This window comes from Myxocyprinus asiaticus, chromosome 39, assembly GCF_019703515.2.
Source record: "Myxocyprinus asiaticus isolate MX2 ecotype Aquarium Trade chromosome 39, UBuf_Myxa_2, whole genome shotgun sequence".
In the NCBI taxonomy this organism is placed as follows: Eukaryota; Metazoa; Chordata; class Actinopteri; order Cypriniformes; family Catostomidae; genus Myxocyprinus; species Myxocyprinus asiaticus.
Window position 1 is genome coordinate 20188645 of NC_059382.1, and position 23783 is coordinate 20212427.

General features: G+C 41.3%; 1 protein-coding gene across 2 annotated transcripts; it reads left to right on the forward strand.

The window, feature by feature from the left end:
• Positions 1 to 374: 374 nt before the first annotated feature.
• LOC127429742 (D(2)-like dopamine receptor) lies at positions 375 to 22533 on the forward strand. 2 transcript variants are annotated; one of them, XM_051678874.1, is made up of 8 exons: positions 375 to 653; positions 10307 to 10416; positions 17274 to 17410; positions 18656 to 18855; positions 19493 to 19495; positions 20442 to 20525; positions 21641 to 21977; positions 22292 to 22533. In XM_051678874.1, exons 1-8 carry the CDS (start codon positions 375 to 377, stop codon positions 22477 to 22479), a joined length of 1338 nt encoding a protein of 445 aa, XP_051534834.1. In that variant the 3' UTR covers positions 22480 to 22533. The 2 variants fall into 2 exon arrangements, with proteins under 2 accessions (XP_051534834.1, XP_051534835.1); XM_051678875.1 differs by lacking the exons at positions 19493 to 19495; positions 20442 to 20525.
• Positions 22534 to 23783: the final 1250 nt, after the last annotated feature.

Genomic DNA, 23783 nt, shown 5'->3' on the forward strand with positions numbered 1-23783 from the left:
AATGTTCTTGAAATAATGGTTTTTTTTTTCAATGTTTTGTCTGCGGATCTACCCAAAAATGCTTTAAACTGCAGTACAGCCTATTGAAGAGAATGTACGTCTATCCCTCACAGCCTCGTTGTCATTCCCATCAAAAATCAAATATGTGAATATAAGGTCTGTGTTTCCTAAAGACATTTAGACAATTATGTCTCCCGAGCTATTAAAGAGTAACCTTTGAGCAATAGCCTACAATTTTCCTCTGGGAAAATATCTTAACATTGAAAAAATTACACACTTCAGCTGTAAAAAATATTATACTGGATTTCTTTAATGAAACATCTCTTTTGTCCACGATTCTAGGGCCTCTACGTGGCCTCAACCATCTACATCTGATGGAAGTCTTCACAGAGTATGCCTATAATGAGAGCTTCTTTGAAAATGGATCCCAGGACTTCAATGTTACAGAACAAGGGGGGAAGCACCAGTACAATTACTACGCCATGCTTCTCACACTGCTCATTTTCGTCATTGTTTTTGGCAATGTGCTGGTGTGTATGGCCGTTTCCAGGGAGAAAGCCCTGCAAACTACCACCAACTACCTGATAGTCAGCTTAGCCGTGGCTGACCTGCTAGTGGCGACTCTTGTAATGCCATGGGTGGTGTACCTTGAGGTAGGTTATAATGTGATGATCGGATTCTTCTCTGGTGATCATAAAGTTATATTAGGCATGCTATAATAATTTTACTTTGAAAAGAAAGCTCCTTGCACAAAGTAGACTCTGTGTGGTTTGTAATAATGCAAGTATATTTTATTAGATTGTTCTCTGATTTAGACTGTAATTTATTTTGCCATCTGCTTCATAATGCATAAGAATAAATCTTTGTGAGGATTAACTAAGAAGAGGCACCACAGTGTATTAAACCTCATTCTAGCTAATCAAATTGTAGTAGCCGCTAGCACATGTATAATTTTAGACATATCTCATCCTTGCAACAGGTTTTCCAGTTATTTTGAACCCCGGGTTGTATAAAAGTAGCATCCCTTGTGTGTCATTGAGCTATACTTATTACCAAAGCTATCAAATTACAAGCAAAATCCATACAGTAGGCTGAAATGTACCTTCAGATCATAACCCTGACTCAAGTTCTTCTGACACTAATGCAACCAGGTTGGTAATGCAATTTAAACTGGGCTCTGAGTCTGAACTATAGGTCAAAGTGACACTTCAAATGCAGCACATCCAATTTATAGCTTTTTTCATTATTATAACAAATAGTATTTTTATAGGATTCACCGATATGTTATTGTCTTCTAAAGGTCAGCATTGAGTAAATGCATTCTCAGTCATTTGTTTGTCATCATTTATTTAGATGCAAATTTATTTAGATTATTTATTTACTGAGAACTGCTGTGAGATGGTTGAAATGAAATGATATCATTTTATTGCACTGAGAAGGAGTCTATTTATTAGCTAAATTAGAAAAAATTGCTGCTTGTGTGGTGCACAAGTGCACAAGTCCTCAATAATATTATTAGGACTGATGAGATATTTTAGTATATTAGCTGTCATTCCAGAAGACACTTGGCTTTGTGTAAACAACTTTAAAAAATATTCAGAACACGTTGAGACATGAGTCATGAAAATAACCAAATTATGCTAGCAAGCAATCATTATCGATCAAATCAAGCGCTTTAGATTAGCTTTTTATTATGCACAGCAATGTAAGAAAGTTTGCTTGTTGGGTGGACCTCTCTCTCTCTCTCTCTCTCTCTCTCTCTCTATCTCTCTCCCTCTCTCAGTGTTTTTATCACCAGCTATGTCTGAGAATGAGAGTAGTGAGGCTCATTTCATCTGAGTTAGACGATATGGTGATGAACTGATTCCGTCAACTCACAGCAGCTTTCATTAGAGGTGTCAAATAATTCTTTAATCAATGACAGCAATGCAAACTCCAGAGACAGGAACCTATAAGCTCATCAAGAGGCATGCGATATCCTTAGCTTGCCTGCGGACACACATTAATCAGAAGCAGCTCACAGAGTTCTGCCAGCCAACTCGGGAGCTGCAAACTGTGCATGAGGCTGACCTGTGTTATACTGCTTCTCTGCCAGTGTTATCACGTAAACTAGAGAAAATGCAAATTTTTTTATTGGTTAAAACATCATTACCTAGTGTAGTGGCTGAAACTGTTGCAAATGGATTCCCAGACTTTCAAACGAGACAAGCAGGTGGTTCCCATGGAACAATCATAATTGAAATCTCAGTTGTTTCTGCTAAACAGCATTGAGATAAAATTATCTGAGCTATGCTACCTACATTCATTTTATAGCTCCATACTCTTAATTCTATGTCAGCAATTGTCTTGTTTGTGTCTAATTTTTTCAGACACCCTATACCAACCCCTACCCCTAAACCTAACCCTAACCTTCCCTTAAAATAGAGGTCTACGCGGGACTGTTTTTTCCATCCCGCTCCCACCAACTCCCGCAAGATTCTATCCCACACCCAGACGCTCCCGCTGAAGTTTACTCCATGTTCACCCACTTTCTGCCTGCAGTGATTTTCTTCCCCATTGCTACCATTCCCACAACCCCACATTTGTTTTCCACATAGGGAAAAAGCCATACAAATAGACAACAAGTGTACACAAATAACGTTTTATTTTTCTGTTATTGGTATTATCAGATGACGCGTGACATGATGCCCATCTGACTTGCCTGAGGTTGGTTACTCAACACTTAAATTGACCAATTTCCAGTCCCAGTTTCACATCCTTTGATGACACAGTGGGTCCACACTATGTTCTGCCATTCTTGTAAAGTGCCGTTGACTACAGCCTGTTTGCAAATATTGGATAATTTGATGTGCTTGTTGTGTGCAATTTTTTTCCATTGGATTTTAAGAAATTAAATATAAAATAAAATAATAATTACTGTTTTTTTTTTTTTTTCCATTCATAAATGAATAATATAAAAATAGATATGCACATCTGATTTTTTAGGCTCTTCTGTGATCTCCTGCTCCTGCACACAACTCATGGACATACCGTCCGCTACCGCTTTCAACTTGGAAATGTAATGCTGCTCCACAAGAAATCTGGTCAGGTTCTGCGGGTCCTGCTGGAGTTCCACGGGAATGCAGACCACAGTAATAAATAGTAAACATGGTTACTGTATTAACAGCATATTACTGTAGTAATAAGACTTTGGCTTCCACCAAAAAACATAGTTATTACAATGTTACTATAGTAAAACCATGGTTAATTTTACCCAGATCAAACCTTTCTCTAAACTCCCCGAACTTCACCATGACCAAATCACTGCAAGGCAATCAACCTTTATATTTATTTGTATTTATTATAATAAGTAGTATTAAAGGAATTATTAACAGTGGTGACTGGAAAAATGATGGGGAAAAGCGGAAGCATATTCACACCGTCTTCACACACTATGCCTTTGCAGTGACACTTGAGGGTGCAGTTTTGGAATTGCATACACAGACCTGATACCACAAGCCAGGTGGCTATAATCAGGGTCGTAATCACAATATACATTGAGGGGGACATTTCCCCACTAATCAGATATGGCCAGTCTAATTGTCATTAAGTCATTGCAGGAATAATGGTGTTTTAATAAAGTTAAATTTTTATCATGCTCAGTAGTCTAACACATCTTGTCAGCGTCGTTTGAGTAAGCCAATAAAATCAATAAAGGCAGGACTCAAGTGTCAAAAGTTAAGCGGGAACCTTGTGCATTATTCTGCACATTAGCAAGCAGCTCATGTTAATAGTGTTATTGTCATCTAACTAAACATGCAATATTTTCCACTATTTTTCGATTGAAATGTTGTATCAACCGACAGTAATTTCCAACGGTGCAAACTACTGTATTCACCATTTGGCGAAATTTGCCATTTTGAATTTTGAAAATATGTCATGTACAGTATGTGGTTCGTCATTTGTAATTGTGAATGTGAATGTGAAAACATTAACTGAGCAGTTTTCAGCATATCAGGCTTAAGACAAAGAGTGAATGTGTGTGTATTGTAAAGTAATTTAATGAGTGTGGTAATCTGGCAAGATTTTGTAGTTTTTTTAAAAATTCACTTAAAATTGTCTAAGAAAATTATCTATAAAACACAAAGTAGAGCATTATCACCATCAGATTAGAACTAGGACATGGTAAGACCTGTGGTTTGTGGCTTCCTTTGTGTTTTTTAGGTTGTGGCAAAGACAGTATTGTATATTTTTAATGCCAATATTATTTGTTAATAATTTACATTCAATTTAAGATTTTCTAAATAATTTCTTTATGAATTAAATTAATTCTGACATTTGGACAGCATCTCCTAAGAGTCTTCTTTTAAAAGAGACTTATTTTGAGTTTGTCCTTGTCAGGTCTGTGCTCAAAAAATGAGCCACCAGTTAAAAGAGTAGTTCATCTAATAATGAAAAATTATGTCATTTACACACCCTTACGTTATTCCAGACACATATGCTGTTGCATTTTCTTGGAACATATAGAAATTTTAAGCAGCTCTATTCCATAGAATAGCCATTTATAGTGAGCAGGAGCAGTCAAGTTTCAAAAAGGATAAATATTATACAGCACTAGTAAAGGTGACAGATATACAATTTAGGGTCTCCAGTTAACATAACCTGCATTACTTTTTTGGACTGTGGTGGAAACCGGAGCACCTGAAGGAAACTCATGCGAACACAGGGAGAGCATGCAAAATCCACACTACTAAGCCAGGACTCAAACCCAGGACTTTTTTGTTGTTGTGAGGCAACAGTGCTACCCACTGAGCCACCATGCCATAGCAATGGTCAATATGAACTATTTATGGAAAAGAGCGTAAAGATTCTTGAGGAAAAGACTGTATTAAGATTCCACTGAAAAAAAAAACACACAATGAGGGTGAACAACTTGAGGGCAGTAAACAATTTAGTACTCATGTCATTTTACAGATACATCAGTGATGAAAATAAATTCAAATTATATTTGTATTTTCTTTGAGACAGCACAAAAAAAGAAAGGTAAGCTGACTGAAAAAGGCAAATTGCTAGCAATGCAGACACAGTGTTCTTGTTCTGTGTGAACTTAAAAAAAAACGTCTCTTTTAAAAACAAATATGATCAGTTCCCTATCTGTCACTCACTCGAAGTTGTGTCAATGTAGTGACACTAGGGGTCGCCCTTGGGAGCCCCTTTCTCTGATGTTTGAGAAAGGCCAATGAAAATTGGTGAGTAGAATTTGCATGCCACTCCCCCAGACATACGGGGATAAAAGGAGCTGGTGCGCAACCACTCATTCAGATTTTTTCTTCGGAGCCGAGCGGTGTTGATGTATTCCACTGCCAATCCATTCACCTCTGTAGAAAGCAAGCGATCTCTGCGGCTGTTGGATTTCACGCTGCATCACAGCGGTTTCTCCCCCTCTCGCACAGATAAGTGTGGAGAATGCCCCTGGGTGCTTCGACAGCACGCGTTGAGCACTAAAACAGTATATTTCTCCCTAAAAGAGTATATATTACCTAAAAGAGTGGGCACTGACGGAAAGCGTCTTTTTAAAGATGCCTTTCTGGTGAAGTGCAGTTCCTGGTTGCGGTCGTTATTTCTCCGCTTCTGACGGTCACGATGGGCTCCAGACATGCTGAGACAGCATTTGTGGATGGTTCATGTCCACACTGCGAGAGCATGACTATGGCCGGATTGCGATCGTGGCTTTCCTTCCTCAGAGGGAAAGCCACTCCAGCCGCTGCCCATACCGGTTCTTCTGCCTGCGGGAACATGACCGCGACGGTCAGTGCTGGGGGCGATTTGGGAACTTCAATGGGAGTAACTCCGCCAGGTGAATCCCCATGGACCTCCTAATCCCCAGCATGCTCGTGCGCCCCGGTTGAGTTCTGGGATGAGTCAGGTGGCCCGCCTCAGAGTGGGTTAGACCTCTCATTCAGCATTCAGGAGGAGGATGAGATCTCCATAACAGCATTGGAGAGCAGGCTGCTTCAGTCCGATGCGGAGGACTTGGCTGGGCTTCCGCCTTCGGGTGTGGTCGCCCAGTCTGAGGCTGATGCCGAGCTGACGGCCATGCTTGCTCGGACTGCCGCGAGCATCAGGCTAGAATGGAACCCTCCGCCCTGCCCTGAACCCTCGCGGCTTGATGATTGTTTCCTGGGGTCGGAGCGCTGCTCACCGTGCCTTTCTTCCCGGAGGTGCATAAAGAACTCGCGAAGTCATGGCGGGCACCTTTCACTGCCCAGACCGGGCTTTCGAGTTCTGCTGCTCTCAACACTCGGGGCGGCCAGGTGCTACATGGACGTTCCCCAGGTAGAGCAAGCGATTGCGGTGCACTTGTGCCCACAGAGCGCCGCCACCTGGCAGAACCATCCTAGGCTCCCATCCAAGGCCTGTAAGACTACATCGTCTCTGACAGCGAAGGGTTACAGTACCGCGGGGCGGGCCGCCTCCACTCTGCATGCCATGGCCCTCCTGCAGGTCCACCAGGCCAAGGCATTGAAAGAGCTGCACAAGGGTGGTCCTGACCTTGGAGTAATGCAGGAGCTGCGCTCGGTGACTGTCCTCACCCTACGGGCGACGGAGGTCACAGCGTGGGCTCTCGGGCAGGCGATGTCCACGTTGGTGGTCCAGGAGCACCACCTTTGGCTCAATCTGTTTGAGATGAGGGATGCCGACAAGGTTCGCTTCCTTGACGCCCCCATTTCCCAGGCTGGCCTTTTTGGCGACACCGTCGACGACTTCGTGCAGCAATTTTCGACGGTAAAGCAGCAGACCAAGGCCATTCAGCGTACCTTGTCCCGGCGTGGTTCAAGATCGTGCAACCCGTCTGCCCGTCGCCACGGCGATCTTCCTACGGTGGCAACATCGGCTCAACCGCAGGCTGAGCCAACAGCTTGGCCCCCGGCATAGAGCTACCCGGTGGAGGGCTGGAGGGAGAATCCTTGGTTCCCTTTTTTGAGTTCGCCGCACGCCTGAAGGGGACCCTGCACTGAGCATTCGCAGCCAGGGCATTACAGGTGTGGGTTTCCCGCCTCTACGCACCCGGCCATGACACACCCACGAACAGGCGGTTGTGGCTGGCTAACAGGACGCTCAGCCTCCTCCCCCGTCACTGACCAGTCCTACGTTGGGTACACGGAGCAAGATAAGTGCCCTAACGTCTCTCCCTATACAGCGAGATCGGGACATGAGGCCCCCAACGTAGCACTTCCCGCCCTACTCCACCATGAGAACTGAAAGATGCATACTTTCATGTCTCGATCCTGCCTCGTCACAGACAGTTCCTTCGGTTTGCCTTTGAGGGTCAGGCATACCAGTACAAGGTCCTCCCCTTCGGTCTGTCCCTGTCGCCTCACGTCTTCACGAAGGTCTCAGAGGCAGCGCTTGCCCCGCTAAGGGAAGTGGGCGTCTGCATCCTCAACTATCTCGATGACTGGCTGATCCTAGCTCACTCTCGAGATCTGTTGTGTGCACACAGAGACCTGGTGCTCAGACACATCAGCCGATTGCGGCTTCAGGTCAACTGGGAAAAGAGCAAGCTCGCCCTGACACAGAACATCTCTTTTCTCGGGATGGAGTTGGACTCAATTGCTATGACCGCTCGTCTCACGAACGAGTGCGCTCAGCCGGTGCTGAATTGCCTGAAGGCATTCAGGGGGAGAACAGTGGTCCCACTGAAACAATTTCAGAGGCTCCTGGGGCATATGGCATCCTCAGCGGCGGTCAAGCCCCTCGGGATGACGCATATGAGAACACTTCAGCACTGGCTTCAGACTCGAGTCCCGAGATGGGCATGGCGCCATGGCACGTATCGCATGGCTATCATGCCGATCTGCTGCCGCTTGTTCAGCCCTTGGACGGACCTGGCATTTCTACGGGCAGGGGTTCCCCTAGAGCAGGTTTCCAGGCAAGCCGTCATCATGACAAACACCGTTTGCAATGGGCATGCATCTGCAGGTTCCTGGACAGGCCCTCGTCTACGTTGGCACATCAACTGCCTCGAGTTGCTCACGGTACTGCTCGCCCTGCAGAGGATTCGGCCGTTGATCCAGGGCAAGCATGTGTTGGTCCAGACGGACAACATGGCGATGGTAGCGTACATAAACACTCGTCCCGCATGTCGCAACTCGCCCGCCATCTCCTCTTCTGGAGCCAGCGGCGGCTAAAGTCGGCGCGGGCCACTCATATCCCCGGCGAACTCAATCGCACAGCGGACACATTGTCACGGCAGGTGACGCTCAGGGGAGAGTGGAGGCTCCACCCCCAGGTGGTCCAGCTGATTTGGAGTTGATTCGGCGAGGCACAGGTAGACCTGTTTGCCTCCCGGGAATCCTCCCACTGCCCGCTGTCGTATTCCCTGTCCGAGGCCCTCCTCAGCACGGACGCACTTGCGCACAGCCTGCCCCAGGGTCTGCACAAATATGCGTTTTCCCCAGTGAGCCTACTTGCACAGACGTTGTGCAAGGTCAGGGAGGACGAGGAAGAGGTCTTGTTTGTAGCGCCCTACTGGCCCACCCAGACTTGGTTCTCGGAACTCACGTTCCTCGCCACAGCCCCTCCCTGGCAAATTCCCCTGAGGAAGAACCTTCTTTCTCAGGGACGAGGCACGATCTGGCACACTTGACAAGACCTCTGGAACCTCAACATCTGGCCCTTGGATGGGATGCAGAAGATCTGAGTGGTCTACCACCCACGGTGGTAGACACTATCACTCAGGCAGGGCCCCTTCTACCAGGCGACTGTACGCCTTGAAGTGGCGCCTATTCGCAAATTGGTGTTCTTCCCGAGGCAAAGACCCACAGAGTTGTGCAGTCGGGTTGGTGCTTTCCTTCCTGCAGGAGAGGTTGGAGGGGCGGCTGTCCCCCTCCACCTTGAAGGTGTATGTAGTCGCTATAGCGGCACACCACGATGCAGTGGACGGTAAGTTTTTGGGGAAGCACGACCTGATCACCAGGTTCCTTAGAGGCGCCAGGAGGTTGAATCCTCCTAGGCCGCAACTCGTTCCCTCATGGGACCTCTCTGTGGTCCTGCTGGGCCTACAGAGAGCCCCTTTCGAGCCCTTAGAGTCAGTTGAGCTGAAAGACCTCTCCTTGAAAATGACCGTACTGACTGCGCTCACCACCATCAAGAGGGTTGGGGACCTGCAAGCATTCTCTGTCAGCGATATGTGCCTAGAGTTTGATCCGGCGTACTCTCACATGATCCTGAGACCCCAGCCGGGCTATGTGCCCAAGGTTCCCACTACCCCCTTTAAAGATCAGGTGGTGAACCTGCAAGCGAGGAGGCAGACCCAGCCTTGTCATTGCTGTGTTCAGTACACGCTTTACATATCTATTTGGACTGCACAGAGAGCTTTAGATGCTCCGAGCAGCTCTTTGTCTGTTTTGGGGGACAGCAGAAGGGGAACGCTGTCTCCAAACAGAGGATTGCCCACTGGATTGTGGACGCCATTGCGTTGGCATACCAGGCCCAGGGTGCGCTGTCCCCTTTGGGACTGTGAGTGCACTCTACCAGGAATGTAGCCTCCTCCTGGGCCTTGGCATGCACATCAACAGGTTAATTATTATTTGAAATATCACTCATTCTGTGTCATTTAACCATGTGTCGCAATGTCTTTGGAAGGGTTTTGTCCATCAAACGCATAAAAATGCACAAGCACACTTCATAATATTCACAATATAATCTACAAATAAATGCAAACCGATTGCACTAGTGTGGTGAAGTTAGTTTTAGTTTTGCAAATTGATTGTGTACTCTGCTTCAAAAATGTCTATTAATTAACTTTTGCTTTTGTGATTGTTTTTTGTGACATTGATGCACAAATACAGTATAGCTGGTTGAATCTGTAACCACACATGGATGCCATTTGTAATGTTTGTAAGACCATGCTTGTTTAACGTGCCCCAGGGCACCTGTCCATAATTTTAGAAACTCCCATAAGAAACACCTGTTAAACTCAAACATATTTGAGCCTCTCATTTATGGAAGACCTAGCTCTATCACCATCATGGAGCAAAATAATTTTTACACCACATAAATATGTCTGGAATCCATGTTTCTGAATTACTGATTGCAATTCTAGTCATGTAATCTGTAATTAGTACCAGATTGCAATTCAGAAGCAATCTACCCAGCACTGTCCAAACCTATATGACTATCCTCCATGGAACAAAAAAAGAGACAAGTTTCAGTCACCATTTAATTTGATTACATTTGTTTTTTACTTTTTTTTCAATGTAGGTTGCATTCAGATTTTTCTATAATCAGAAGAGCTTTTAGTTATCCATGTCTGTCCTCCCAGGTGGTGGGAGAGTGGCGGTTCAGCACAATCCATTGTGACATCTTTGTCACCCTGGACGTGATGATGTGCACAGCAAGCATACTCAATCTGTGTGCCATCAGTATTGACAGGTACGTGTTTCTTCACAGCTTTTACAAGAGTGGTGTAATGTTGACCGAGATATAATTTGGTTCCTCGGGCCAAAAGGCAGAACAACTCAGCTTTAACTCCTAAATATAAATCTATTCTGGTACTGAGGTTGCTGCTATGTAGACTATAAACTTTAAAATTTCACATTAGTTGATTGTAGGGCTGTCAATCAATTAAAATGATAAATCCAATTAATGACATGATATGCAAATTAATTAATTGAATTAATCTTACATATCAATATATGAGGAGAAAGGCCAATATATATATACAGTTGAAGTCATAAGTTTACATACACTAAGGTGGAAGTCATTAAAACTCATTTTTTAACAACTCCACAGATTTCATATCAGCAAACTATAGTTTTGGCAAGTTGTTTAGGACATCTACTTTGTGCATGACACGAGTAATTTTTCACTTTTAATTGACTATCACAATTCGAGTTAACTGTACCTTTAAGCAGCTTGAAAAATTCTATAAAATGATGTCAAGCGTTTAGGCAATTAGCCAATTAGCTAATTCGATAATTGGAGTCAATTGGAGGTGTTCCTGTGGATGTATTTTAAGGCCTAACTTCAAACTCAGTGCCTCTTTGCTTGACATCATGGGAAAATCAAAAGAAATCAGCCAAGACCTCAGAAAAAAATTGTGGGCCTCCACAAGTCTGATTCATCCTTGGGAGCAATTTCCAAACACCTGAAGGTACAATGTTCATCTGTACAAACAATAGTACGTAAGTATAAACACCATGGGACCACGCAGTCATCATAATGCTCGGGAAGGAGATGCATTTTGTCTCCTAGAGATGAACGTAGTTTAGTGTGAAAAGTGCAAATCAATTCCAGAACAACAGCAAAGGACCTTGTGAAGATGCTGGAGGAAACAGGTAGACAAGTATCTATATCCACAGTAAAACGAGTCCTATATCAACATAACCTGAAAGGTTGCTCAGCAAGGAAGAAGCCACTGCTCTAAAACTGCCATAAAAAAGACAGATTACAGTTTGCAAGTGCACATGGGGACAAAGATCTTACTTTTTAGAGAAATGTCCTCTGGTCTGAAGAAACAAAAATTGAACTGTTAATCCATATTGACCATCGTTATGTTTGGAGGAAGAGCCGAAGAGCACTATCCCAGCCGTGAAGCATGGGGTTGGCAGCATCATGTTGTGGGGGTGCTTTTCTGCAGGAGGAACTGGTACACTTCACAAAATAGATGGCATTATGAGGAAGGAAATTTATGTGGATATATTGAAGCAACATCTCAAGACATCAGCCAGGAAGTTAAAGCTTTGTCGCAAATGGGTCTTCCAAATGGACAATGACCCCAAGCATACCTCCAAAGTTGTGGCAAAATGGCTTAAGGACAACAAAGTCATGGTATTGGAGTGGCCATCACGAAGCCCTGACCTCAATCCGATCCAGGTGTGGGATAAAAGTCCCCCTTGCCACCATCAATATTCAATCAAAAGAAATGTATTTCTTGAATCTTCAAATTTTGTTGAATAAAATTTTCATTAAGGTGTGCCTTTAGCCCCGTTGTACCCTATATATATTTTAACACACTTTATTTCATAATATTCATGATGTAATACACAAATAAATGCAAACCAATTGCACTAGTGTGGTAAAGTTAGTTTTAGTTTTGGGAATTATTTGTGTACTGCTTCAAAAATGTCCATTAATTAACTTTTTCTTTTGTAATTGATTTTTGTGAAATTGATTCACAAATACAGTATAGCTGGTTGAATCTGCAACCACACATGGATGCCATGGTAATATTTGGAAATGTGTATATATATATATATATATATATCTATACAGTGCATCCGGAAAGTATTCACAGCGCTTCACTTTTTCCACATTTTGTTATGTTACAGCCTTATTCCAAAATGGATTAAATTCATTAAGTATTCACAGCCTTTGCTCAGTACTTTGTTGAAGCGCCTTTGGCACCAATTACAGCCTCAAGTCTTTTTGAGTATGATGCAACAAGCTTGGCACACCTATTTTTGGGCAGTTTCTCCCATTCTTCTTTGCAGGACCTCTCAAGCTCCATCAGGTTGGATGGGGAGCGTCGGTGCACAGCCATTTTCAGATCTCTCCAGAGATGTTCATTCGGGCTCAAGTCTGGGCTCTGGCTGGGCCACTCAAGGACATTCACAGAGTTGTCCTGTAGCCACTCCTTTGTTATCTTGGCTGTGTGCTTAGGGTCATTGTCCTATTGGAAGATGAACCTTCGCCCCAGTCTGAGGACCAGAGCGCTCTGGAGCAGGTTTTCATCAAGGATGTCTCTGTACATTGCTGCATTCATCTTTCCCTCAATCCTGACTAGTCTCCCAGTTCCTGCCGCTGAAAAACATCCCCACAGCATGATGCTGCCACCACCATGCTTTACTGTAGGGATGGTATTGGCCAGGTGATGAGTGGTGCCTGGTTTCCTCCAGACATGACGCTTGCCATTCAGGCCAAAGAGTTCAATCTTTGTTTCTCATGGTCTGAGAGTCCTTCAGGTGCCATTTGGCAAACTCCAGGCAGGCTGTCATGTGCCTTTTACTGAGGAGTGGCTTCCGTCTGGCCACTCTACCATACAGGCCTGATTAGTGGAGTGCTGCAGAGATGGTTGTTCTTCTGGAAGGTTCTCCTCTCTCCACAGAGAAACGCTGGAGCTCTGTCAGAGTGACCATCGGGTTCTTGGTCACCTCCCTGACTAAGGCCCTTCTCCCCCGATTGCTCAGTTTGGCCGGGCAGCCAGCTCTAGGAAGAGTCCTGGTGGTTCCAAACTTCTTCCATTTACGGATGATGGAGGCCACTGTGCTCATTGGGACATTCAATGCTGCAGACATTTTTCTGTACCCTTTCCCAGATCTGTGCCTCGATACAATCCTGTCTCGGAGGTCTACAGACAATTCCTTGGACTTCATGGCTTGGTTTGTGCTCTGACATTCACTGTTAACTGTGAGACCTTATATAGACAGGTGTGTGCCTTTCCAAATCATGTCCAATCAACTGAATTTACCACAGGTGGACTCCAATCAAGTTGTAGAAACATCTCAAGGATGATCAGTGGAAACAGGAATCACCTGAGCTCAATTTTGAGTGTCATGGCAAAGGCTGTGAATACTTATGCACATGTGATTTTTTTTTTTTTCGTTTTTTTTTTTTTTAATAAATTTGCAAAGATTTCAAACAAACTTCTTTCACATTGTCATTATGGGGTATTGTTTGTAGAATTTTGAGGAAAATAATGAATTTAATCCATTTTGGAATAAGGCTGTAACATAACAAAATGTGGAAAAAGTGAAGCGCTGTGAATACTTTCCGGATGCACTATATACAGGTGCATCTCAATAAATTAGAATGTCGTGGAAAAGTTCATTTATTTCAGTAATTAAACTCAAATTGTGAAACTCGTGTATTAAATAAATTCAATGCACACAGACTGAAGTAGTTTAAGTCTTTAGTTCTTTTAATTGTGATGATTTTGGCTCACATTTAACAAAAACCCACCAATTCACTATCTCAAAAAATTAGAATACATCATAAGACCAATAAAAAAAACATTTTTAGTGAATTGTTGGCCTTCTGGAAAGTATGTTCATTTACTGTATATGTACTCAATACTTGGTAGGGGCTCCTTTTGCTTTAATTACTGCCTCAATTCGGCGTGGCATGGAGGTGATCAGTTTGTGGCACTGCTGAGGTGGTATGGGAGCCCAGGTTTCTTTGACACTGGCCTTCAGCTCATCTGCATTTTTTTGGTCTCTTGTTTCTCATTTTCCTCTTGACAATACCCCATAGATTCTCTATGGGGTTCAGGTCTGGTGAGTTTGCTGGCCAGTCAAGCACACCAACACCATGGTCATTTAACCAACTTTTGGTGCTTTTGGCAGTGTGGGCAGGTGCCAAATCCTGCTGGAAAATGAAATCAGCATCTTTAAAAAGCTGGTCAGCAGAAGGAAGCATGAAGTGCTCCAAAATGTCTTGGTAAACAGGTGCAGTGACTTTGGTTTTCAAAAAACACAATGGACCAACACCAGCAGATGACATTGCACCCCAAATCATCACAGACTGTGGAAACTTAACACTGGACTTCAAGCAACTTGGGCTATGAGCTTCTCCACCCTTCCTCCAGACTCTAGGACCTTGGTTTCCAAATGAAATACAAAACTTGCTCTCATCTGAAAAGAGGACTTTGGAACACTGGGCAACAGTCCAGTTCTTCTTCTCCTTAGCCCAGGTAAGGCCTCTGACGTTGTCTGTGGTTCAGGAGTGGCTTAACAAGAGGAATACGACAATTGTAGCCAAATTCCTTGACATGTCTGTGTGTGGTGGCTCTTGATGCCTTGACCCCAGCCTCAGTCCATTCCTTGTGAAGTTCACCCAAATTCTTGAATCGATTTTGCTGGACAATCATAAGGCTGCGGTTCTCTCGGTTGGTTGTGCATCTTTTTCTTCAACACTTTTTCCTTCCACTCAACTTTCTGTTAACATGCTTGGATACAGCACTCTGTGAACAGCCAGCTTCTTTGGCAATGAATGTTTGTGGCTTACCCTCCTTGTGAAGGGTGTCAATGATTGTCTTCTGGACAACCGTCAGATCAGCAGTCTTCCCCATGATTGTGTAGCCTAGTGAACCAAACTGAGAGACCATTTTGAAGGCTCAGGAAACCTTTGCAGGTGTTTTGAGTTGATTAGCTGATTGGCATGTCAAAATATTCTAATTTTTTGAGATAGTGAATTGGTGGGTTTTTGTTAAATGTGAGCCAAAATCATCACAATTAAAAGAACCAAAGACTTAAACTACTTCAGTCTGTGTGCATTGAATTTATTTAATACACGAGTTTCACAATCTGAGTTGAATTACTGAAATAAATGAACTTTTCCACAACATTCTAATTTATTGAGATGCACCTGTATATATATATATATACATACATTGGTGGCCAAAAGTTTGGAATAATGTACAGATTTTGCTCTTATGGAAAGAAATTGGTACTTTTTTTCACCAAAGTGGCATTTAACTGATCACAATGTATAGTCAGGGCATTAATAACATGAAAAATTACTATTACAATTTGAATTTCTTTTTTCAGAACTTCTTAAACTACTTCAAAGATTTCTCATCCAAAAATCCTCCACATGCAGCAATGACAGCTTTGCAGATCCTTTGTCAGTTTGTCCAGATACTCAGGTGACATTTCCTGTAGCACTTGCCATAGGTTTGGCTGTCTTGTCGGGCACTTCTCACACACCTTACAGTCTAGCTGATCCCACAAAAGCTTAATGGGGGTTAAGATCCATAACACTCTTTTCCAATTATCTGTTGTCCAGTGTCTGTGTTTTTTTTGTTTCAAAAGTGGCTTTTTCTTTGCAATTCTTTCCACAAGGCCTGCGCCCCTGAGTCTTCCCTTTACTGTTGTACATGAAACTAGTGTTGAGCGGGTAGAATTCAATGAAGCTGTCAGCTGAGGACATGTGAAGCATCTATTTCTCAAACTAGAGACTTGTTAGAGCTAGTTGTCCTTTGTCTTTGAAGACTGTAATGTACACCTTTGTATGAAATCTTCAGTTTTTTTTTTATATTTCAAGCATTGTATAGCCTTAATTTCCCAAAACAATGATTGACTGATGAGTTTCTAGAGAAAGCTGTTTCTTTTTTGCCATTTTTTAACTTATATTGACCTTAAGACATGCCAGTCTATTGCATATTCTGGCAACTCAAAAACAAATACAAAGACAATGTTAAGCTTCATTTAACGAACCAAATAGCTTTCAACTGTGTTTGATATAATGGTAAGTGATTTTCTAGTACTGAATTAGCAATTTAGCATGATTACTCAAGGATAAGGTGTTGGAGTGATGGCTGCTGGAAATGGGGCCTGTCTAGATTTGATCAAAAATGACTTTTTTCAAATAGTGATGGTGCTGTTTTTTACATCAGTAATGTCCTGACTATACTTTGTTTTTTAGTTGAATGCCACTTTGGTGAATTAAAGTACCAATTTCCTTCCGAAACAGCAAAATCTGTACATTATTCCAAACTTTTGGCCACCAGTGTATACTGTATATATATATATATATATATATATATATATATATATATATATATATATATATAGATAGATAGATAGATAGATAGATAGATAGATAGATAGATAGATAGATAGATAGATAGATTATCTAATCAGATTATCATGTGGCAGCAGTGCAGTGCATTATATCGTGCAGATACGGGTCAGGAGCTTCCGATAATGTTCACATCAACCATCAGAATGGGGGAAAAATGTGATCTCAGTGATTTGGACCGTTGCATGATTGTTGGTGCCAGATGGGCTAGTTTGAGTTTTTCTGTACCTGCTGATCTCCTTGGATTTTTATGCACAACAGTCTCTAGAATTTACATGCCAAAAACACAAAACACCAGTGAGCGGCAGTTCTGTGGATGAAAACACCTTGTTGATGAGAAAGGTCAACAGAGAATGGCCAGACTGGTTCGAATTGAAAAAGTCTACAGTAACTCAGATAACCGCTCTGTACAATTGTGGTGAGAAGAATAGCATCTCAGAATGCTTGCCGCAGGTATCAGCATAATGTCTCCCACCATCTGTTTCCCGACGGTCAATTCATGTGACATTAGCGGTGTTTGCGTAAATTGACTCGCTTCTCATGAACTATGGTTTCTGAAAAGGGTCATATTACACATTAACAATGTTAAAAACATAAATGTTTTTTACCTGCAGCCGAATCACAGCTGTGCTGTGCAAGGGGAAATAAATCAGGTCAAATGCAGGGCTGTAAAATAACAGTGAATCCACTCTGTCTGTTATCTCGCACAGGTATACAGCAGTAGCCATGCCTATGTTATACAACACACGATACAGCTCTAAGAGGAGAGTCACAGTCATGATTTCTGTGGTGTGGATTCTGTCTTTTGCTATATCATGTCCACTGCTGTTTGGACTGAATAATACTGGTAAGTATAGGAAAATATTCAGTTTTGACTGGATTGTCTATATCTCTGTTAAAAGGAACAGCTCACCCAAAAATGAACATTCTGTCATAATTTACTCATTCTCATTCCAAACCCTTATGACTACCTTTCTTATGTGGAACACAACATTTTTGGAAAACTGTTGCTCCCAAATTTTATTCATGCTTGCACATATTCAAACTTTGTGACTAATGCCTTCGGGACTTTGTCAGTGATGCCAAACAGAGACAGAGGGCAAACTTTTCCATATATAATGCCACAAATGTTCATATGGCTTCAGAAGGCTTGGAATATAGTGATTGAGTCAGATTGAGTTCTTTTATGATACTTATTTGCTGCTTTTTTGTTCTTTTTTGTAGTTTGACAGCAACTTGTCATTTAAGCGTGAACCACTGCTGGCAGTAAAGACATTTCTCTTCCATAATTTAAAGATCAAATCCTCCCCAGAGTGTATACTGGATACTGTATACCAAATCCTTTCTTATAAATGCAACTCACAATAAACTAGAATAATTAAGGCTTTTTCTAATTTTATATGAATTATCATGCAATTTAAAAGGATAGATCACCCAAAAATGAAAATTCTCTCATCACCATCCCAGATGTGTATGACTTTCTTCTGCAGAACACAAATGAAGATTTTTAGAAGAATATCTCAGCTCTGTAGATCCATAAAATGCGAGTGAATAATATAGTACAATGTAACAGCTTGCACTTACAAGAGTGTGAATTGACAGAGTATTAGTGTTATTGTCTTTTGTGCAAACTGGTGGTAGGGGCTGCTCAAATTAAGTGAGGTCACCAATTCATTTGAAAGTTATATTAGAGGAAGTAATTAAATCAGCATTATTTTGCATCATTGCAGAATAATGAGGGGACATACAAGACAAATCTTACAGCAAGATACTTGAAAGATTGTGAAGCTGAGGTTTAAAATCATCAGGGCTTCCGCAGTATTAGTTTACAAATATTAGGTCTGCTGCCACATTGATACCTTTATGCTGTTTCTATTTGACTTTGTTGTATAGATTCCAGCAATCACTTAGTAGTCAATACAGTACATAATGTATACATAATACATGTTAACACACGTAAATGTATTGATTGTTTGAACTTTTTTTTGTTTTTTTTGTTTCCTCATCTCTATTTGAGAGCAAAGATAGATTGTTATAATGCTGTCTGGGTGTCTTTGTCACTTGCTAATTTTCACTCTATTTTATATTGCAGTCACCCATGATGATGCCCTGTGTGTGATTGCAAATCCAGCCTTTGTTGTGTACTCATCCATTGTATCCTTCTACGTACCCTTCATCATTACTCTGCTAGTATACGTGCAGATCTACGTTGTGCTGCGTAAGAGACGGAAACGCGTCAACACCAAACGCACCTTTCCAGTTACAGACGTGGAAATGAGCTCCACTTTAAAGGTACTACGACAACCAGAGCTGGTTTATGAAGAATATTGGAAGTTCGTGCTTTTTTCTTTCTTTCATGGGGATTGACTTTTTAAAAGGAATTATTATAGGTAATTTTCAGGCAGCAATCTGTTGAAGTTCGTCTTGCGCATCTAAATTGTTGTTTTGACGCCCCTAGCGGAATGGCAACTATTTTAAAGATTTTTTTATCAAAACACTAAAGTTCCAACCCTTAATTATCAAGTCAGATACTCCTGCAGTATAACATTTGGATAGTAGTCAGACGTATCTGGGCTTTGCATGGCTTGAACCACACCTGGTTTCTAGAACGGAAGCCGCCCTGCATCTGTAATTACAGTGTGTCTTGAATGACCTTTTCTTTTTTCTTGTATTGATTCTCCCAACATACAGCAAATCAACGTGCACCTGCAGGAAATGACCACAGCTTCATATCTTTTTGTTATTATAATACATTTTTTGTCTGTGCATTGTTTTAAGCCGAGCAGAGACACACAGACTTCTCAATGGAGCATATGCACAGTCCAGAATAAATTCAATATACCATTATTCAAAGAAACTGATAGCTTATCTATGCACCCTAAGCCTCGGCAAGGGCATCAGTGCATTAAAGAGAACCATTTGTGGTTAGGGAGTTCTCATACTGTGTCCTGACAGCATAAGTAAACATCACATCTCCTATCAGTAGATTCTGTCACTGCTAGCATTTTGATGCGGAACCAGGCTTTAGATCAACACCGTGTTTATTTTAGGAGAGTTTTCATTTTGAAGTGCAAAACTTGCCCTTATCAGTCTATATATCAAGTGTCTCAAAATACAAAACTTTTTTAGATTTAGTTTTAAAATTATTTCCTTAAGATTTGTCACATCTCTGCCTAATATGCACCCAAATGTATGCCTTTTAAACTGAGAACACAATGCTTTCCCTTTCCCTGCTGTGGTTTGGAATTTACCAGCAGGTCCAATCTTGTCATTACCTTATCCAAGCTGGTTATTTGCTGTTTGACTAGAAAATATGTTCCATAAACCATCCTGACCAACTTAATCTGGTATGACCAGCAGATAGCTTGTTTGCTTCTGGTCACATCAGAATGGCCTACCTGCTTAGTCCTGCTAATCAGGGCCGTTTCTAGGCATAGGGGTTTGCGCAAAATCAGAAGCTGCCCCCAACCCCCCCCCCCACCTCCTAACAAAGCAGTCTTACCCAGGGTGCCAAAATGGTCTCAAATGGCTTTGCTGCTAATGACCAGCTTAGACTAGCTAATAACCACACTGGATTAGTTAGAAACCAGCTACCATGTTCCAATACACAGCTACCAGTTTAAGATGGATTTTCCATCAGGGCTAGAGTTCTAATCAGGCAGATAATTTGAAATTATAAAGGATTTGCAAACCTCTGCTCCACATTACCTATTGTATAATTATTACCTACAAGCAGATATTTACAAAACATATCAGTATAATAGAATGGTATTACCAACCAAGCAGTTACATGAATGGATGTCAGCAAAGGAACAACTAATTCCCTTCTGGTCTAAAAGTGTCAAAGCAGTCTGGTATTTTTCCCTTGTGTGTTTCAGAAATGCACCCACCCTGATGAAGTGAAACTGTGCACTGTGATCGTCAAGTCTAGTGGGAATTTTCCTGTGAACAACAAAAATGTGGTATGGCTAATTGAGCTCTTCCTTTCAAAATAAAGCTCTCAACAGTATTTGTTTTTTATTTATTTATTTTTATTTTTTGCTGCTAACTGTTTGTCTTATCCACACCCATTACAGTAGTTATGACTATGGATGACATTTTAGAAACAACAGTGTGTCTGTCAGAAAATATTTAATATTTATTTATATATCCTCTCTAAGCATTATCCCTTAATTTGTATTGATTGGAACTATAAACATGGGAAGTGCTGCAATGAAAATTCACATTTCTGATTTAACATGCATCATTATATTACAAGCATTAGGCTTCCCATGGTCATGAAAAGTGAGTGCAGACAAAGTGCCTTTAAAGATTAGTTGGTTGATTTTAGAGAATTTTTAGTTCTGGAGTTGGTTCTTGGTTTGATTCTAGGGTAGATTCTAAAGTATTTTCTACAGTGTATTGTATGTTCAGTTCTAGATTATGTTCTAGGTTATGTTCTACATTACATTCTAGGTTACGATCTAGATTTGGCTCTAGAGCATGTTCTCTCTTTGGTAAATTCTAAATTACATTCTTAATTATGTTCTAGATTACATTCTAGTGTAGCTCTAGATTATGTTCTAGATGTCATTCTAGAGAAGCTTCTAGATTACATTCTGCAATATATTCTAGATTTGGTTTAAGATTAGAGAAGGTTCAAGGTTAAGATCATAGAGTAGAATCTACAGTATATTACATTCTAGATTTGGTCTAGAGCATGTTTTCTTTGTGGTTCTTGAGTAGATTCTTGGTTGTGTTCTTCAAGAGTAGTTTCTAGATTTGACTGTAGAGCATGTTCTCTTTTTGGTTCTTGAGGAGGTTCTTGGTTTTGTTCTATCTAGAACCGAACATATAGTAGAACCAAACAAATAATGTAGAACAGGTTCTCTGTTTGGTTCTAGGGTTAGTTTTAGTGTATGATCATTTCTAGATTTAAACCAAACCAAGAAATTCTGAATCATGAATCATGAATCATAAACGAACAAGGTGTGGAAAGTATATTGCCATCACAAGGCATGATAATGTGCATTTCAGAACTATATTTAGCCCAAATTACTTTTCTTTCATCTCTTTTTATTGACAGATCTTCATTAAGGAGGTGGTAAACAATGGGGATGACATCCAAATGGATGAAATCACAAACTTAAACCCTCAAAGACAAAGGAAGCAGGATCAGTCTGCTGCAAGTCAACAACACAGCAGGCTTGTTAACTCTAATGTAAGAGAGACTGACATATCACCCCCATCGCCTGAAGGTGGTGTCAAATCTAAAAGAAATGGAAACACCAGTAATATAACTAAAGTGACCAAAGCCTTTGAGATCCAGGTCTCGCCCAATGGCAAGACACAGACATCGGTCAAAAGTCTGAACAAACGCAAAATCTCCCAGCAGAAGGAGAAGAAAGCCACTCAAATGTTAGCTATCGTCCTTGGTAAGCTTTTTTTTTTTTTTTAGTACCTTGGTACTGTATATTGTGTGTCAGTGCAGTGTTTGTTTAAATTTAATTTAAGATATTCTGTTCAGTTGAGCTTGTTCATCCATCTTCCACTTTTATTCTTAGATACAATATATATATTTTTTAAATAACCCAGGATAAAACTTTTAATCAGTTTTTACATTTAAAGTACAGTTTTTGTTAAAGTTCTGTCCCAAACCTGAACTACTGTAGTATCACATACAGACTGTTATCTTGCTTTGATAAATTATCGGAGCACACTTCACCAACTCTGTCTGCATTATTTGCAGGTGTATTTATCATCTGCTGGCTGCCGTTCTTTATTACACACATTGTGAACACTTACTGCCAAGTCCCTCCTGAACTCTACACTGCATTTACGTGGTTGGGTTATGTGAACAGCGCTGTTAATCCCATCATATACACCACTTTCAACATCGAGTTTCGCAAAGCTTTCATTAAGATTCTTCACTGTTGAGAGCAACTTGTTCAATGAAGCAAAAGGGATTGAAACAATACCTCATCTGTAGTAGGCACAGTGTAAATCTTTATATTTCAAGAATCAAAATTGCATCCTAGGTGGACAATGGTCTGGGAGTACATCTGTTACATTTTACTGAGATTCAACTATGGATAATGGAATGTATATAAACTGTCTGAATTATAAAATGTATTTTGTTCATTGATCATATAGCGTTCAAAAAAAGGAAAGATAAACACAGGGGGGAAATAGGTCTTTCTAAGCAGTATGTTCAACACAAACATTTGTTTGGAATACTATGTAAAGCTGAAGTGTTTAATTTCTGCTCCACTAGCTCTGTTATTATTGGGTTGTTTTCAAACAGGTTCCCCGAACACTACACCTGTCTGCCATTGATTGGACGAAACAGATAGTCCCACCCCAATCTCACACCATTGGTTGAGCTAATGTTGCAGCATGTGTCTGACTGGTCTGAATGCTCAAATAAACAGAGAAATGTTTTGAAAGCACCACAGAGCCACAGCATTTCCACTTTTCGGGGAAATCAGAGGATTCTGGTAGCAACTTATAGGCAGATCTGGGTAGTAATGCGCTACATTTACTCTGTTACATTTACTTGAGTAACGTTTTGGAAAAAATGTACTTTTATGAGTATATTTAATGGTGAGTACTTTTTACTCTTACTTTGTTACAATGGGGGACATTACTGTCATTACATTACTGGTTTTAATTCAATAAGTGTTAATAAATGCGTAATTTATTGAGATATTTTTTAATGGGAATTTTACGGCACCGGAACTTTACAGCGGCACTCTGTCACTCGACTCAAGTTCATCACTGCAGCAAGAGCAGTAAGCGCTCAAAACAAACACTGTATTTATTTAGCACAGTGGATAATAAAGGGTTACGTTTATGCGATGCCTTCATTCAACACCAAAACAACCAGGAATTGGCATACAGAATTTTGGATTCAACTAAGAAAACACGTTGCGGTAAGTTGTGATGATAATGATAACGCAGGCTTGTTTGTTATGGTAATGGTCAGTTTCAGCGTGATTCTGTAACTACGGGCTCTTTTGATCTCAGTTTTAATGTATACATTTTCTTATATCAGTGCTGCAATACATCAGTGCATATAAATCCATGTTAAAAACTGCCTACAATGGACACGAGTGATGTCGCGTCGCAACGCCATGCGGACGCATCCATTGTAGACAGCGTTATTGATTATAATGGGAGCAATTAGTTTTTGTTGCATCGTGCCGCGCCGCACGTGTCTGATGTAGACAGAGCGTTATTTT